Source organism: Limanda limanda, chromosome 9 (assembly GCF_963576545.1).
Source record: "Limanda limanda chromosome 9, fLimLim1.1, whole genome shotgun sequence".
Taxonomy (NCBI): domain Eukaryota; kingdom Metazoa; phylum Chordata; class Actinopteri; order Pleuronectiformes; family Pleuronectidae; genus Limanda; species Limanda limanda.
In genome coordinates, this window is record NC_083644.1 from 11,125,555 (window position 1) to 11,144,081 (window position 18,527).

General features: G+C 41.0%; 2 protein-coding genes across 4 annotated transcripts in view; one reads left to right on the forward strand and one right to left on the reverse strand.

Annotated features, from left to right (window-relative positions):
• The window catches only part of si:zfos-943e10.1 (GRAM domain-containing protein 2B), a 16,302-nt gene extending 5,112 nt beyond the window's left edge, over window positions 1-11,190 (forward strand). Inside the window, exons 1-13 of one of the 3 annotated variants that reach the window (XM_061078379.1) lie at window positions 2,751-3,099; window positions 4,033-4,206; window positions 5,514-5,577; window positions 5,801-5,873; window positions 5,963-6,066; window positions 6,165-6,263; window positions 6,412-6,483; window positions 6,743-6,811; window positions 6,927-7,023; window positions 7,143-7,232; window positions 7,511-7,616; window positions 8,119-8,226; window positions 8,955-11,190. In XM_061078379.1, coding sequence (XP_060934362.1) covers window positions 3,041-3,099; window positions 4,033-4,206; window positions 5,514-5,577; window positions 5,801-5,873; window positions 5,963-6,066; window positions 6,165-6,263; window positions 6,412-6,483; window positions 6,743-6,811; window positions 6,927-7,023; window positions 7,143-7,232; window positions 7,511-7,616; window positions 8,119-8,226; window positions 8,955-8,973 — 1,134 coding nt within the window. In that variant the 5' untranslated portion in view covers window positions 2,751-3,040 and the 3' untranslated portion in view covers window positions 8,974-11,190. Of the gene's footprint in view, window positions 1-2,750; window positions 3,100-4,029; window positions 4,207-5,513; window positions 5,578-5,800; window positions 5,874-5,962; window positions 6,067-6,164; window positions 6,264-6,411; window positions 6,484-6,742; window positions 6,812-6,926; window positions 7,024-7,142; window positions 7,233-7,510; window positions 7,617-8,118; window positions 8,227-8,954 lie in introns of those variants that run through there. The other 2 variants (XM_061078377.1, XM_061078376.1) reach the window with 2 other exon arrangements.
• Window positions 11,191-12,135: 945 nt separating this feature from the next.
• Window positions 12,136-16,798, reverse strand: lim2.2 (lens intrinsic membrane protein 2.2). The gene is given in 6 exon segments (XM_061078229.1): window positions 12,136-12,206; window positions 13,692-13,826; window positions 14,208-14,348; window positions 15,071-15,293; window positions 16,540-16,611; window positions 16,613-16,798. Coding segments are annotated over 6 exon segments (828 nt in total).
• Between the last annotated feature and the right edge of the window lie 1,729 nt (window positions 16,799-18,527).

An 18,527-nucleotide genomic window follows, 5' to 3' on the forward strand; every position in this document is an offset into this window, starting at 1 on the left:
GTTGTTGTTGAGAACCATGTATTGAAGACTGTTGTTACCCTTTTTACACTGAGAATGACCTGGCAGTATATCATCCCCCACATTTCCACCACCTACTTTCCATTGTTTCCTGTCTGGACAACACATTGTCCGACTGCCCCAAAAAACAACAAAGCTTGGGAGGGCATATTGGGATTTTTTTCTGTGCTCTTTTCACTGCACTCTTTCTCATTGCCTTGCTCTCTATTTCTGGCGCTTTAAAGCATCGCAGTAAAACAGACCTTTACACCCTGTGAATGACCGAGGTCTAAGTGCAGACCTTGAACTGGCTCAATCAGTGGTGGCTAGAAGCTCTCAGACATTGTGGAAGACGTGAAGGGGAATTTGTGTTCGTCATGGAGAGAGGCAAAGGCTTGTTGAACCAACAAGGTTTCGTGGCTGACTGTAATCACTCAGAGGATTTGGGAAGGTAGGTCGAGCAAATGTAAACAGTCTCTGATCTGAACTGTCTCAGATACGCTTACTTGTCTAACGCTAACTATAGGCTACTGTGTTTGCTCTTTATTTAAAACTATCAATGGCTACATGTCTTCTTTTCTCTGCTGAGTTTAGAAAACATGTTTGCCTTACTTCTGGCCTCCCCTCTAATATCTGTGCTTCAAAATAGTAATGTTTCATACAGATTTATTGTTTTCTCAATACATCTTCCATAAATCCAGGATTAACACACTAGCATAGAAACTGTCAGACATTTTAGTTTCTAGTCTCCCTAAGCCTACACTAGAACAAATGCAGATAAAGAAATTGATTGAAGTGTAATATGTTTCAGTAATCTGTTTCACAGAACATGAGTTCATGTGAGCTTGCTTTTTTTGTGCTGTAGTTTCTGTCCCCTGAGACAAATTGTACTCTGGAGCGAGACCAGATAAATATAAACTTGTGCGCATCCATCTTAATCGGTTGCAGGATAGAATTTGATATGCCTATGCTTGTAGTAAACTTGCGGTGTGGTGGTAAAACTAGTCCCAACATTAGGTTTTTGTGCGGCCGTACGTCATAATAGTGCAATCAAGAAGTAGGTTGCCGGTCAAGGACACTGTCTCACATTAAACACCCGTTTCAGGTCTGCAACCTCCCACTTTATTACTGTAAACCAGATGTTACACTTTTATGGAGTCCATAGTCTATATCGTAAAAAAAAATCATTCCATTGCTGCAAACATTTGTTAACTTTTCTTTTACTTTCATTCATGTCATGCACTTGTCTACATGGCTTTGGCCTTAAACACTTTTAATGGCTATTAGCTGGACTCTGAGTTAAGACAGGCTTTATCATGTTAGCACGATACGCTGTTTCCAAACAAACATGTGTTTCACTTTTAGATAAATGAATATTGTGGGGAAGGTTTTCTGCCGCAGGGTTATAATGACAGTAAGAATATATCGCATAGCTTCTGCAATATACATTATACACAAGAGCATTTATTCAACGACTACCAGACTAATCCCACCTACATAAACTGAGACTTGATGTTGATGAGGGTACTTTCCCTCGGTCTGTCACCAGAGCAGTGATGGGACTTTACAGTGACGATATCGCAAAACAAATTAAAATGTCTTGTCTGTGGGAAAATGTCAGCCATAGGACCCTGAGGATTTGATAGACTTCTGCAGAAGAGAGCACTTCCTATTGGAAGTGTTCCTTCACGGGCGTCAGTGTTACAGGAACAGCCTCAACATGATCTTGTTAATGGTTACCGTTAGTCCTGCGTAAAGACAGGAAGTTGTTGGGAAACTCAAACAGTTTGCAGCCTTCGAATGGTGCTTATATTGCCCTGGTGCTTTGACCCCCCCGCTTTGGAAATGGGTCAGGTGAGCATGGAAAAAAACATGGTCAACGGTTGAGCTATGATTATGAAACTGCTCTCACTGTGTTTTGCCTTTGTTTAAACAACCACAGCAGCTTACCAGCTGCAAACTCTATCTGTTTGTTACTTTTACGCATTTTAGATTTAGAAATACATTTTAAAGGACTATAGTAAGAGTCTCCTAAAATATAATTAAACTATTGTATTGTGTTTTATTTAACATTAATATGGACTGGAGTTCTGATGACACTTAAAACCACAGATCCCACTACACAAAGCTACTTTTTTGGTCTTGACAGGAGGTTAAGTGTCTCTGATACAAAAGTTCCTCCATGCTAATTACAGGGTAAATATTTGGCTGAAACACCATTTCATGTTTCTGCTTCCCTCTCTGACCTTTACCCCAATTACTCATGTGACAAGGTAGGGGGAATGTTCAGGTATGACATATGGTTTAGTGACTGGGCTCAAAAAATAGCACAAATTCTTTTATATTTTATCCAAGAACTGTAGTTTTATTTGGTTATCAGTATGACTGATGTCTGAATTCCTATACAGGAGTTGAGTTTCTCTTTCCTTGGAATCATTGCCTGAAGGTAGACGTGGATAATGTACCACGCCTCTAAGGGCGAGTTTGAGCTTCTCACAAGTATTTTACTTTCTTCCGCGTATACACACACACAAACACACACACACAAAACTGTTCTTAAAAAGCCTCTGATCTTGCTTGACCTAACTAGAACAAATCTCATCAAGATGAGATTTTTGATACTGGATAAGTGGAAGGTTTTATGAGTTGAGCCTTGTTTTCCAAAACGTGTCTGTGCTTGAGTTGCACTCGGCTCACGCTGTGTGTTTGTGTGCACGTTGGTCTCTTTCATGCTTGTTTGGCTCTGGGGGAGTGGTTAACTCTGACGTCACTCACTACGGAGTGTCACACCATTCTCAACACAAAGTGACTTCCTCTTTACCAGCACATTCATACAGCAACAGTTTTCTTTCTGGCAGTATGCTGAGAAGGACTCTGACTTTGAGCAGCACTAAAAGTCGTCTTGGACTACACATTTAGAATGTTATATCTTTTTAAGTGTTTACTTTTGAACTTCTCAGCCTTTATGGCTTGAAGCCAGTGTGTATTTATATAGGATAAAAGGAGCTTTGGGTGTTTTTTTTTTACCCGTTACGGAAAGGAAATGCCTACAGTCAGTAGGTATATGAGTTTCCGTTCATCTAAGCGATTTAAATCGACCAGGTAAGATGCTCTTTGTTATTGTTTGTCTTTAGTAGTTTTACGTTGTTGTTATTTACTTGAGATTTGGCTTCTCTCAAACAGTGTCACGCTGTGTGTACTGTGTTGTCGTTAACATAATTTACAGGTGTAAGTGCGTGTCAGTAGAATTTAGCTGACTCTGTGTCCTCCTGATGAATCTGTGGTTGTCTGTTATATTTTCCCGGTCAAGGACAGGCCGCAGCCGTTAGAAGATCACATCGGCTCTAGTAAATCCTGTTTATGAGACAGTCTGGTTTTTACACTACGGTCAGTTTTGCGAGTATGAGCCTGTGTTAATCAGCTTGTAAAAGTCTCAAGGAGGAGTTATCACAGCCATCGGAGTGATGCAAAATATATAAATGAATTCATGTTTCCCAACAATGATATCACCAACCCTAAGCCTTTTCATATTAGTAGAAATTGAGTCACTTAGTTCATGAATAAGATCTTAACAGTAATTGTTGAGTAACCAAATCCTGAATTAAGTTGATATGAAGTCTGTTGAACATTAAAAAGGAAGCGCGGACTGTTGCAGGCAACTTTGCAGAGACTCAACTTGACTTTAAATTAAGTGACATGTCTGAGAGGATGTTGATTTTCTCCCCATCTCCTGTTCAGGTTTGCTCTCGAGTTGTGGTCAAGTTGTTTGCTCGCTGTGAAGCGCCTGTGGGTTATGTCCTTTGCACTGTGACTTGAAGTTAGGTTTCTAAACTGGTTAAGAGTTTCACTGTGCTTTCAGGTGCTCTGTTTGGAACTTTATGTATTTCTAATATTCACATATTGACGGAGCTTTGTGTAATTGGGCCTTGTTTTATCAGTTTGTTGCAGTAACACCTTATTACATATGAAAATTAATTGTATAATAAGAAAACACATTTAACATTTTTCTCTTTTCTCTTTCTCCATGTTCAGTAGCTACCCAGTAGACAGCAGCGGTGGCGGGCCACCAGACAAAGTGAAGAAAAGCAGGAGTAGCTCGAGCAATGGCAGCCTCAACAAGATGGAGACGAGGAAAGCCTTGAGCCTGGAGGCAGCCCAGATGGAGATCAAGCAACAGCACAAAACCCTCCATAGACAAGCAGCCGTCAGGTACGATCAATGGGAATGTTTGATGTTTTTACTGTTAAAATAATCCACCGTCATGATCCACCCACTTTTCTTTAAAATACAGATCCATCAATATATTTATAGGTCAAGACATGATATGACAGTGGCCCTTCTGTTTTTTTTTAACATCCACTGAGATCACTTTAAAATGCATAAAATCTCACAATTGACGTAGCGGAGACTCTCGGAGGCTATTCCCAACATGCATCACAAGACCCGACTCGACTCTCAGCTGCTGTTCTGTCGTCACACACACACACACATACACACTCACACACACACATGACTTCACAGCCGGTGCAGCCTTCTGGTTTTCTCACATGATTGTATGATTCAGTGCGTGGTACAGATCTGTGATATTAGCTGGGGTGAAGAGTTGTCTTCATCCCCTGCTGCTTGCTACGTGACGGTGTGAATTCCAAGCTATTTTTTGTAAAGAATAATTAAAAATAGGCATTGTCAACACTTCCACTTCACTGTAGTGGTAGTACAACTGCCAAGAATGTCTGAGAAAAACTGACTTTACATTCAATCATTTTATTGTCTGATATTTATTCGGTTCAGTCAGAAACAGATGTACACACAAATTCTCTGGCTAATGGAGGATATGCTTGTGACATCACACTTCCACGAATATATGTGGAAAGATGCTGAACTGTAGAGATCAGTTTGCTTCTTGTCTCAGTCAAAGAACAAACAAACAGTTGTGTGAGTTCTATTTACGGTTTTGGTGCAAATCATAGAAATTAATCATAAATCAAACAAAGCTTATGTTTTTCTTTTTAACTACACTTTGACTTCATCTTAATTTGCTTTGTAGAATCAGACACAAATGTTCTGTGATGCTCTACTCTAGTCGCTCTGGTGTCGTAATATTTACACATAAGTAGAGTGACCAGAATGCTTTTAAACTTCAACATCCAATCAGCATTGACAATCTGTATTTTTTTTTTTTTTATTACAATTGTAATAAATCAATCTTACATTATTTTCTATGCATTATTATTTGTTGTTGTTATCCATCTACAGAAAACTGACTCATTCATTGTGTGAAACATTTCAATTTCCTTTTGACCCTCTTGGCCAATCAGAGGAAGTGATAGTTTTGCAGCATGCCACATGCCAAGTGCTAAGTGCTAAAAATGAACCTCCTGTACTGCACTGAATTGTACAGTACATGAGGTTCATTTAACCTTTCACATTAACCTATACAGTCTATGACATTAACAAACCTCTGTTGAAACTCAACGCTGCCTGTTAACTGACAGCTGTGTCTCGTGTTCCTGCAGATCGCAGACGTTCGATGTCGACAACCGAGGCTTCGAGAAGACGGAAGGCACGGGCACACAAAGTGTAAGTCCACCTTAACTTTTCATTTAGATGTTTAAAGAACTAGATTACAGACCTGGGTGGTACCTACAGTGCACCATAATGTTTGTGTTGTTTGGTGAATGGGTGTGGGTGGGCGGCCTCAAAGGGGAGGGCAGGGAATGAAGGACCTGCTCGTTATTTCAAATGTCCTGATTTTTTCCTTTTAATTTTCTGAAATTAAATATTCTTAAATTTCCTTTTTCAGAGTTTCATTAAGCACAACAAGACATTTCACAAGTTGTTTCCTCACATTCCTGAGAGTGAAGACTTGATACATGGTAGGTAAAGCAAAGTGAAAGAGAGAAAAATAATGGATCCAGTGAACCCCCACATGGAACTAATTGTTGGTGCTCCCCTCTTTTCCCAGCATACATCTGTGCCCTGCAAAAGGAAGTGCCCTACCACGGTCGACTGTATGTCACAGACACTCATGCCTGTTTCTACTCTTCCGTCTTACTCAAGGACACAAAGGTAAACATCCTCAGGCTTTGTCCTTCATTCCTTTTAACCTGAAGTTTGATTTGATCGGTTTCTAAGCTCGACCTTTTCTCTGCACTCCTCCCTTGCAGGTAGTGATTCCAGTTTCCTGTATTCACATAGTGAAGAAGCAGAACACAGCTTTACTGGTGCCCAACGCCTTGTCCATCCGCACCAGCAAAAGAGACAAGGTAGGTTTTTCTATCCTCCAGTGTCACACAGCCAGTAATTGACATTTAATTGTAGTAATTCAGACTAAGTGGATTTTATGCTTTAAGTTTGCCAGCATAGCAGACGGCTAATATTCAAATTCTTTTTTTTATTTCCCTCATTGTTCAGTACCTGTTCGTGTCGCTACGGAACAGAGAATCATGTTACCAGCTGCTGCGATCCGTCTGTCCTCAGATAGAGGTGAGTGTCTCTGTTCAAATGTTGCACACAGGATCCTAATATATTAAAAAAGTTCAGAGCATGTGGTAAATCTTCAGATTAAAACCTACAATTTACATTTGCATGAAGAACATCATTTCAGATTCCTAGCTTAGAATTTGGTGAAACCCCGTTTACTTTGCTTAAGGGTTTAAAAGTATGTAGAGATAACATGTTATTAAACATTCTTGTGAATTGCAATGGTTGAAACACATGATCTAAGTAATTGTCTCTGTTACAGGACGGTAGCACAAATAGTAGCCCCCTCTTCTCCTCAGCTGAGACCAGCTTTGATAAGAGCAAACTTGTGGTAAGAGGCCTCTTCTACTTTTTTTTTACAAAATTATAAAATAACTTTATAGAGTCGCTGTGGGAGTAAAAAAAACTGTCTTGACGTTGTGTGTTTTTCCTTCATCTCTGTACAGAACTCCAGTCTGTCAAGTCTGGATGATGGCTTCGACCAGTTTGAAGGTTCTGTGTCTCCGTCTTTACCTGACCAGCCTCTGTATAAACCATACAAAGGTAAGGGGTCCACACCAAATGTCATTCCTTCATAGCTCATGTACGTGTTCAGCACATAATCAGCAAGTAATAAATGAAGCCTTGACACTTTGCTTTGTTGTGTCTTTCTTCTTCTACAGAGGCCGTGCCTAATGGAAATGGCTCTGCATTCAGGAGCGTGCACATGCAGCAGAGTGATAGCTCATCTTCAGAGGAGCTGTCAGTGTCAGGTAACCAAACAGACACACGCACACACACACGCACACACACACGCACACACACACACAGGCACACACACAGGCACACACAGTACACCGGGTTGCCAGTTGTCATTAGTTTCCAGCTATATCTTTTGAAACTTACAGACTCAGTGGAGCGGATGGTAGAGCAGATAAACTAACCATTTTAAGTATTTACAGACTTATAAAGTAGCATGTGTTTGATCTCTCAATAAAAAATGTACTTCTTGCAGCCTTGATATTCATCATCATTACATTTCTTTTTCCAGGTTCAGGTGGATCATGGGTTTGGAACATGACAGAAAAGGCCAAGTCCCTGCTGGTTCAGAGAGAGGCCAGCACCCTCAACACTCTACTCTTCATTTACTTGATTTTGTAAGTAGCACTTCTTTGACCTTTTTATTATTTATTTTCCTCTCTCTCAGCTGTTCCTCCCTTCTTCTTCCTTTAATCGAGTTCCGTGTCTTCCTATGTGCTAATCTAACTCTCACTCTCAAAGTCACACTCCTTGAAGGAAAGGTTTAGGTATTTCAGAAACCTGTCCTGGTAGTTACGAACAAGGTGATCTAGTTTGGTCTCTTTGCATAATACAAATCCAAGGTTGCCAATTGTATTTTCAACCAGTTAAATTAAGACAAAGGCTTTTTGGTCTACTTTCGATAAGGCCTCTGGACTGAGGGCAGTAAACTGTCAACTTTATTGGCAGCGCAGTTCATTGATGAGGTTTAACATGCAGTGTTAGCTGCCAGTAAAAGAGCCATATAAACAGGTGTTCATCAGCTATTGTTGGTTTTCCACACCTGCTATAAACTAAGCGTATTCACTTTTGTCACTGGAAATGATAATTGAGCTAAATGTGAATTGTCGTGTGCTGCAGGGTTATGATGCTGCTGCTGACCTCAGGCTACATCGGTTTGCGTATCGTGGCTCTGGAGGAACAGCTGACTTCCCTCGGGGCGCTGCCGGAGTTCACTGTAGAGAGCAGGTAAGACTTTGTTCTCCTCTGATTTCAATCTCTTCATTCTTCACTGCTCTGCACACAGTCTTACATAAAACACCTCAAATAAGAAGCCTGCCAAAGTCATTACTAAGCAATGCTGCCTCACAACTTCACCATGCCATGGAAAACAAGTACAAGGAAGTTGGCTGTACTTGTGCCCCTGTGTTCAAAAGAGTTCAAAAGAAAATTAACCCGTTCATCTCAAGAAAGTATTCAGACCTACAGGTAGGGCTTCTCATCTCAGGCCCAGTCAGTCGCCATGACACGTGAATTTAAGTGGCTTGAGGAACAGGATGTTTCAATGACACTTGTATTTTGCTTGTCATCACTGGTTCCACACAAGAGGAAACGACATGCACATAAATGCTGCAGTTTAAAGGAGTTTAAGAGGTTTTGCTTTAATAGAGAAGCTACAAAATTGCATAAATGACTCTTCTATGTGTTAAATGTATCCACTAATCAATAATCCATTCAACTTATCCTGAGAGCCCTGCACGAGGGGGGGTGGAGCAAATATCAGCTGTCAGATTCAAATTAATATTCCTTTCATTCTGCTGTTTGCTCTGCTGCATGTTTGGCTGTGTTGTCCTTCGAGGAAACGGGGCAAATTAATTCCTGTAGAAGGTGTAGCCTCGCTGCCACGTAACTTATCTACCAGCGTTGAGTTAGGCGTGTATTTAGTTCTAACCTGTTTCTCTCTGCTCTTCCTATAGGTCTCGCCAAGACACATAACACTCAGCGACTGAAGGAGAGATTGATTGACTTATGACTGGGGGACCCTTTGGCCTTTCTCCAGCAGAACCCAGCGGGAGAACTCCAATGCACTCAGACTATGTTTCCAACACGGCCTGCCCTGCTGGCTCGAGGAAGAGTGGCCGACCTGTGCAATTTCCAAGACGACTTGTCAACTTGAAGGGCTAAACTGGCTCCTGCTGCAGGAAACACAAAAGGACTTGCCGCGACTTGAGTCCCACCGAGCCAAACACACACACACACTGCCTGGCTGCAGCGTGTCTGTCATTCAAACCAAAGCCGAGCGGTTTTTAATTTAGCATGGTGCCACACTAGACAAGTTCAAGGGGCACTTTCCTGACAGAAACTGTTTCACATCTGGGAACTTGTGTAGCTCATTGTCCTTCAGAGGTTCTCTTCACCTTGAGCATGTCTGAACAGGGCTATACCAGTCAGCATTAGCCTGTTGTAGCGCTTAGTTTTGCACCTCCACAGAGGAGCCATAGTGCTATGCGTAGCCAAAGATGCACACAATGCACATCTATTGCATGGGTGCACAGAGATGACTTGACTTTCTGTTTCTTATTATCTTACTTAACTTTCCATCTATCATCAGTATAACACACCTGTCTCTCTGTTTGGAATTGGGTACTTCTCTTCGACTGGCTCTTAATCAGCTGTGGGTTGAAATGATAGAAACAGACATTTCTAACTCGGATCAACCTGCAGAGGCTGGGTTCTCTCCTGACGGTCTTCCCCTTTCTCTCTTTCACCAATCAGCAATGATTGCAGTATTACTTTCCTCATCGTTGGCATGATTTAAATGTATTTAGTGATCAATGCTGAGAGGTAATTCTTTTCTCCAGTCTCTACTGGACAAATGCATCATCAATGCACAAATATTTAGTACAACAGGCCACGAGGAGGTCGTCTCAGATGCAACGATATGTTTTTGTGTACGACTTTTCTACGACTTTGGTCTTTTTAAAAGGTAGACGTAAAGATGTCTGTTAACGTCCCGTCTACCATGACTCGGTAACCATGTTGTGTTCAAGTACAAACCTCTCTTTTGGACAGGCCTCTTGAGGACCAAGTGGCGATTCTAGAATTTTCAGATTATTTATAGTAGCACCGATAATTTATTTCTGATGTTCATGCATGTGTCTTCAATATCGACACTTGACTGAAAGTGTTGGTACGTTCTTGCTCTCCTCACCGAGAGGAGGATTTACAACCACACCTGCTGCCAGGTCCAAGTTTTCATCAGCAAAAAAACGAGTGGTCCCGAAAGAGAAATTTCAATATGCAACAAAATGATTATGCATGGCAAAATGTAATTTAACTGTGTGCTGTTTTTAAATGGAGCTTGATGTATTTGGGGATTAAATTGTGCAAGAAGCAGGAAAAAACGTGAGTGAAAGTAACGGCTCAAGCGAGCGAGCGCACTTTATAAAAAAAAAAAAAGTGTTGTGCCTGTCACTGTCCATGATGGCGTGTGTGGAATAAGAAGAAATGGCAACGCTGGCGTTCGGTGGTATCTGACGGTGCTAACGCCTTTTTTAAATAGTTTTCACTCAGGGGTGATGGGCACTACCTGCCGTGTGGTTTGAGGTTGTCATCTCCTTTCGCCATTTCAATGTGCAGTGCTCATGTTGTGGCTCACACTCCCAAGGGGCTGTGGTGGTTTCTCAAACGTCTCTTTTTAAGAAAAGACACTTTATTTGATTGAGATTTGACTTGACTTATTGTGTATTGGGTTTCTTAGAATGCTTTTTCTTTTTCCCCCTTTTCAACTGACCTAAAAGTGCATATCTATCACCACATCTCAAAGATTTTACATCACTCCTTTTGACCAGGGGTGGCAGGTGGGTGTACTTTTGTTACACCCTGTTTCACAAGAGTCTCATTCATAATAATTTGCTAAGTTTTTGTCAACATGCCACAAACAGTACTGTCAGTTCTTATATTTGCCCACCAGAGGGCAGAGCACATCCACTGTTCTCATGGGCTCAATGCAAGAATTTCATTGAGAGCAGTTCTTGTGTAGATTTGCACTATTCAAAGTGTTGTAAATAATTTTGTATCAGTTGTTAATGTCCTTAATTCTACTATGGTCCTATATATATTTATTTGCATTTTGTGTAATTCAAAGTAATCTCTGTGAGACGACTTTGTTATTGTTGAAAATAAATCAAATGTTGCAGAGTAAATAATAAACTGTGTTTGACCTTTTATTCCATTCCTAAAAAAATTGATCAACAGAAGTTTTTCGAGTGACACAAATTAACGTGAGTCATAACAGTCAGTCAGGTTTTTTCAGTTTTGAGGAAATAGAGACTTATGCATTTACTGATTTTAGGGGGGATAAGGGATAAGCAAAAAGTAGTTATGACTTAGGGCGGAAATCTTACATTTACTTTCAAGTTTTTACAAAAGACGTCCACAGCGAGACCAAACTCTAGATATTTGAATGTCTATTTAAAATTGACAGATGGACGGAGCTGATGCAAATTCGGCTTTGGATATTTTAATTGTTGCAATACCCCCTAATAGCAAAGTTAACTTACTGCATGTTTCTTTAAATATTTTGCCTCTTATTCCAAAAGCTTTTTGTTTTCTGAGCTGAAGAGAGGAGGTGAACTCACTTTGGGAGAAAAGCTCTCATTTAACACCACAGTGTGTTTTACCTCATATGTGACTGAACACCACCATCTAGTGGAGAATGTACACAGTGAAACATGCAACTTCCATAGACTATACTGTATAAGGTTAATTCTGACGAAAGTGCAACCTAAAGCTTTCATCATCCAAGTAACGTTACAACAATACTTCATGCATTTCCTCATTCAATTTAATTATATTGTTATTGTTTAATATTATTGTTCCCAAATCCAAACCATCATGGGCCTATTAAACTATATTTTCGGGTTTGGTGTCTGTTCATCTGAATCTCTACCCAGGTAACATAAACCTAAAATCAGCTGCTTTATCGATGACCTAAAGCAAAAAGAAGAAGTGTTCTCTAAAGGCTGTAGTTGAGATAAGAAATGAAACCACTCACGAGTCTAAGATTTCACTTTATTCCATTCTATGTATAACTTCAACAGCAGCTGCAGCTTCCATGGAAACCTCCTCGGGGCAAATCTGTGTGATCTGTCCAGTTCAGGTGTCCGGGTTATTTGAAGGAGCAGGTTCTGCAGAGGTTCTCTGGTAAGCACAGAGCTGAAACACGCCTGGGGGAAAGATTCAAGAAAAAATATGATAAAATTATACACATTAATCCCCGAATATGAGTCATAAAGTTTAATTCTTAAATGACACATGCATTGTTTGAATAACGTCCTCTATTATTACATACAGTGTTGGGGAGTAACGGAATACATGTAACGGCGTTACGTATTTAGAATACAAATTATGAGTAACTGTATTCCGTTACAGTTACAAATTAAATAGATGGTATTCAGAATACAGTTACATTGTTGAAATCAGTGGATTACATGACGGTACTTCTCGAGTTTATTCACTCTCTCGTAAATCCACCGGCGGCAAAGCCCCCAGGAAGCAGCTGGAGACCAGGGCTGCCGTAAGAGCGCCCGGGCCCCCAGCGGCGTGAAGGAGCCTCACCGCTACCCGCTCGGGACCGTTACAGGCCCGGGACCGAGGCTCTGAGAGAGTTCTGTCGCTACCAGAAATCTACGGAGCTGCTGATCCGCAAGCTGCCCTTCCAGCGCCTGGTGAGAGAAGACCGACCTGCGCTCCCAGAGCTCCGCTGTCATGGCTCTGCAGGAGACCAGCGAGGCACGCCGGGTTCACACCGGACGCTGAAGCGCCAGGCAGCGCTAATAATATCACCCGTTGACCCAGTAGTATAAAAGCATATAGTCACTTGTTGCTCCAACATTAACTGCAACCGCGTCCCAATTTAATTTCATCCATCTTCAAGAACTTCTCCGCTGTTCTCTCCGTTCAATGTCGGGTGTCGAGGGTAAATTACGTATTCTCCGCCCCCCCCCTCTCTTTTTATCTTTATGACTGCTTGTGTGTCTGTAGTGGATGGGCAGAGGGGGGCATTTAATAATGTGATCGGTAAAATTGGTAAAATTAAAACTCCAGGACAACAGAAGGGGAATACAAACTATGGGATGCATACTTTATCATTTATATTATATCAAATGTCATCAATATCGTTTAAAATCATTTTTCAGTTTGTTTCATGGAGCGATACGCTCGCGTCAAGCGCAAAAAAAAATAAACTCGACGCCGAAACGATCGTAGCACGGCGCGAGGCAGCCTTGGCGCAGGGGGGGAGGGGGTCCTTCAGCCTCCGGTGGGGCTGGCACAGAGGTGGGAGTGGATGGGAGCCGGACATCCAGCTGGAGAGAGAGTTTAAACTGCTGCTTCTCCACTGACTATAACAACGCCGCAATCATACACTTAAAAAATGCAATACAAACCGGAAGTATTCCAAGTATTCAGAATACGTTACTCAGATTAGTTAATGTAATGGAATACGTTACAGATTACATTTTTGGGCATGTATTCTGTATTCTGTAACGGAATACGTTTTGAAAGTATCCTTCCCAACACTGATTACATATGAGTGCTGCCAAGAAAAGGAAAGCTGAGTAGAAATGTTCTTACTTATTACTTCAGCTTCAGTCTTTGAAACTCACTCCCAATAAACATAAGCTTCCCATGAAACTAAACACAGTAAATACCTGCTGCGAAGGCCAGGATGATGGCCACCCAGCCGATGATGTACGACCAGGAGAAGCGCCAGTCCAAGAAGCGTTTGCCAAAGAAAGTGACCGTCACTCCGGTGTAGATCGCCAGAGCCAGCAGAGCCAGGAAACCTGAGCAGAGTAAAAACAAACATGAAACTGCTTTTATCCCGAGTCACTTCTGCATTTCTACATATTTGATTATATAACTTGTTCACTTCTCAACTTTTACAAATACAACAGCCTGCACTTTAAAGGTTTGCAATTTTATTTTCCATCAACAGATGGCGCCAAATATGACTGACAGCCTTATCACTGGAATTCTTCTGACTCCAATTCAACCTCTGATGTAGAAAGTCAAACCCAAATTGGTGAATAAATACAAGTAGTTAATAGAATACATGAACTACATAGATTTTTTTAGAGAAAAAGAAATGTAAATACAAATTAGATATATTTTTATCACGAATGTCTCTAACCACCCGGTTGCCGTGAAGATGTGCAGGTTGTTACCTGACAGGACGAGGGCGATGCCCCCCGTGCGGACCCTCCTGTTCTTGGTGCCGTTGGTGAAGGCGCTGAGGCCGAGCACGACCCCAGCGAAGCAGCTCAGCACCGCCAGCAGCATGAAGGCCCGGGTGGCGTCCCAGAAAGCTGCAGACACACAGAGGTCAGAAACACACACACACACACACACACACACACACACACACACACACACACACACACACACACACACACACACACAGTAGACCTGCTTCTACACTACATGTTAATATGTTGGTTTTGTGCTCATGCTGGTATTTCTATGTTAGTTTGTCCTTGTGTCTGTTTGCACATACTTGATTCTCACTATATAAGCACAAAAACAATTCAACTTTTTAAAACATATATTGAAATATTTATTTTCTGCTTATTCCTCAGACTGTCTTTCTCCTTTATTTTTCTATATTTCTTATCTTTCTTTTATTTTCTTTTATTCCCTTTCTTTTTTTCCTCTTCCTTTATTCTCTTCTCTTTTTTCTCTTTCTTTTATAAAGTTAATTTTTAAAATGTTCCTTTTAATTTCTTATCTTTCTTATCTTTATTTTTTTAACTTTTATTTTATTTTATTTTTATTTCTCTTTTTTTCTTTTCTTTTACTGACAAAGTGTAGATTGGTTTTCTGCACCAGTTTGATGACAAATTAGTTTTTATAGTAATTCAAATCCAAACTGGATTTGATATGGATTGTGATGCTATGGTTACAATTGATAAGAATTTGAAGAATCAAAGCCACATGTTATATTTTAAAATTACTTAATAAGTAATTATTATCTTAAACCTTCACTTAGTGTTGCCTCAGGTCCTTCCCTTGTTCTGGAGAACTCACTCACCTACAGTGATGGTGTGGGCATGACATTTGTGGTTGATGCAGAACCTCCAGAGCCCCTGATTGGCTGAGCTCCCCGAGTAGCGATACTGCATCCAGAAGTCAGTCGCCGTGGAGACGATGAGAAGCACGAGGGCGGCCACGCCACAGAGCGTGCCCCCTCCTGCTAAAGTGTACAGCATGGTGGAAGAGCCGGGGGAAACAGTGTCCTCCTAAACATTCAGCAACTGCTCGGGGGGGGCGAGAGGAGATGATGTCAGAATATGTTGTCGTCAAATATAAATTCACAAGAGCTTTGGATTGTGTTTATTAAGCTGATTGACGGTTGTTGGTTAAAGTTCTGCCTGGTGTGAACTCCCTGAGGGCCACACATGCATGAGGCTAGACTATTGAACATCTAGAGTTTAGAATGTTTATCGTGTCTGTTCAAGATAAGAACCTCACACTTTACTTACACCTGCAGACAAGAGGAGATAAGAGAAGATAGATGAGATAAATGAGAAAGGTTAAGATAAGATTACACTTAAGTATCAGATACTCTTCCCAAACTTGTCTTGCATCCCAATACGTGCGTTGTTTCATATAAATAACAACGAAACGACAAAGCGAATACATAAACACACTTATTGCATTACACATTAGGATTCTATCACTGCGTTTAGCATAAAACTGCTGATCGGACACTTATTTCAAGTGGTAGCGTGTAATTTCCTGCCAGAAGTTGCAGTATTAAACTTGTTCAGCCAAACGTCTCTGGTGGAAGATGCTCACGATGGATCCACTGACATAAGGAAATCTTTTAGTATGGACCGGGCTCATGTAAGGTTTGGAAAGACAATATATTACTTTCAGATATTTTATGTTACTTAATACTTTGAAATAAGGTGAACCATAATCCCAATTAAAAAGTGATGCTCAGTTTTCCAAAACATGATATTTAAAAGTTTTTTGGTTTTAGAATCCTGCACAAAGGCTGTTAAATTGCTCATCGCCAGCAAAGCACCTGAACCAAACCGCTGCAGGACAGGGACAATGAGCTTTGCCTATCTTGCAGTTCAGAGCCATTGTTCTCCACTAATTCCGCTGCACCGCAAACTAATCCGGCTCTGAACAAGTGAACTGTCAGCAGAGTCAGCCTGTCACCCACCCAGCACACCTCTGATTCCACTCACTGACTTCAACTCCCTCACTGTGGACTTTACAAAAACCCACAGAATTCTAAAAGCACATCCAAACTCCACCAGTACATCTGCTCCCTGAATGTGGCATCGCAGTATTCTGTTGTCGAGAATTATGAACAACTGCATCTCAGGCCTGTAGTTGCAAAGATGCATTCTAGTGTAAAAGCAGCACAGACAGACCCCCCACTTCATCTCTTCTCGTTGTAAAAATATAAAAGTAGTATCTTCCTGGCAGTGCAGTAAATACAGGTCCTGTGTGTTTCCAAGTTTTTGTTAAAAAAAGTCCTGGTACCTCTGGGTTGGCCGGTGTCTCTCCAGGGTCGCTGGCTGGAACTGTGTGCGTATCCTTTTTAAGCCCTGAACCCCCTGGCTCTCATTGTCCACTTCACAAAAGAGGGAATGATCGAGCGCAGCATGTGGGCGATGCTAAATCCCCCCCCATGCACACACCTCTGCAGCCCACCCGACCCACACCCATCGAAAACCCAACGCACATCCATCCCAACTGCCATCGACTCTAAACTCTCAGTTCGTCTCTTTGTCTCCTGCATGACGACTTCCCTCTTCCCTTCCCTTCTTTTTACCATATTCTTACTTAACAGTATTTGACACCTACAGTATATGATGATGATAATTTTCTCTGTCAGTTGTTATGACCCCTCAGAGCTTAGCCAGAGTTTAGTGTGTGTGTGTGTGTGTGTGTGTGTGTGTGTGTGTGTGTGTGTGTGTGTGTGTGTGTGATAGTACATGCAGATAAATCTATATAACACATTCAAATTTCCCTGGTTTTAATATTTGCTGACTCGACACAATAAAGAACTTGGAGAGTTGGCTCTGAAGTGTAACTTAAAAATATTTTATTTAATTTCAAAAGCCAGAACAACACTTTCATTGGATTTAACAGTTTGACGCCCTTCAACCAAAAAAACCACACAGTTGGACAATTACGCTGAATTTGCCATTGAGCCACAGATCATGTAAAATATGATTCATAACTTGACTTGAATTCTCCGCTGTGCCATCTTCTCTCTTTCATGCATCAGGTGTCTGTGTAGGTGAGTGAAAAGTGAGAATAAAAATAAAATCTTACTTGTAAAAGTAAATAATGTGCCTGGATCATTTCACTCTTCACAGTTTAGCAGCATCTCTAAGTTTAAAGTGCATCATGACCGTTGTCCTCAGATCAGTCTCCACCCTCTTCTCTCATCTTCACCTCTGTCTGTCTGTTGCTTGGTTGGTTTGTTCGTGAGCAAGATTACGCAAAAATGATTTGTCGGATTTCCACGAAACTTGTCGGAAGGATGTGGTACGGGTCAGAGAGGAATCCTTTCAATTTTGAAGAAGTTCAAGAAATCTTTTTCCTTTCTTTATCTTTGTGAGATATGGTGTTTTTCAAAGTTTTCCTGATTTTCACAAAGATAAGTCACGGATCTTGATGAAAAAAAACAATCAGGCATATTTTGGGAACTGATAGAAACGAGTGTGTCAAATTTGTTGAAGCCTGATTGAATTTCCAACACAGACTTCTCATTTTTGTGTTGCAATTAATCAATTTAGTTTGAAATAATTGTTTGGGCTGATACACATTTTAAACTAATTTGTTCAGCGCTGTTATTCTAAACCTGAACAAACTGAACATCCAGTATTTGTGCAAAGTGCTTATTCACTCTCAACAACAGATGTGGTGAAAAAACAGGAATCTATACACGTGTGCGCACATTTTCTATACATGAAAAAAGGCGTATGAGCAAGTAGGATAAAGCTGCAAATAAATAAATAAATCTATCAGTCTACAAATGTTACAAAAAGGCACATTATGATATGCATAACCGAACGTGGCTCCTCCCACGACATGAGTCCAGGTCACAGCTTCATGAACTGCGTCACTTCTGAAGTGAGCGTCCGGCTGATTCACATGAGGTTTAACATTAAGAGGAAAAAACTGAACTAACCTGAACGTGTGCTCGCAGGGAAATAACTCATGCCTTTAACTTCAGGCATATCAGTCACCTCTCTGACCTAAATACAACTGTGCCATTTCATCTGTACGCTCTACAAAGCCCGAAACACAAAGAAACATGCACACACACACACGCACACAGACACACACACACCGAGTATGTTAAGCTTTTAAACTCACATGGACCCACAAAAACATCATTAGCTCCTTTACTTAGCTTCTCCTTTACTTCAACTTTAATTACACTGAAACCCGCAACAGTACTATTGTGCACTGCCACACACACACACACACACACACATTTTATAATAGGGACTGAA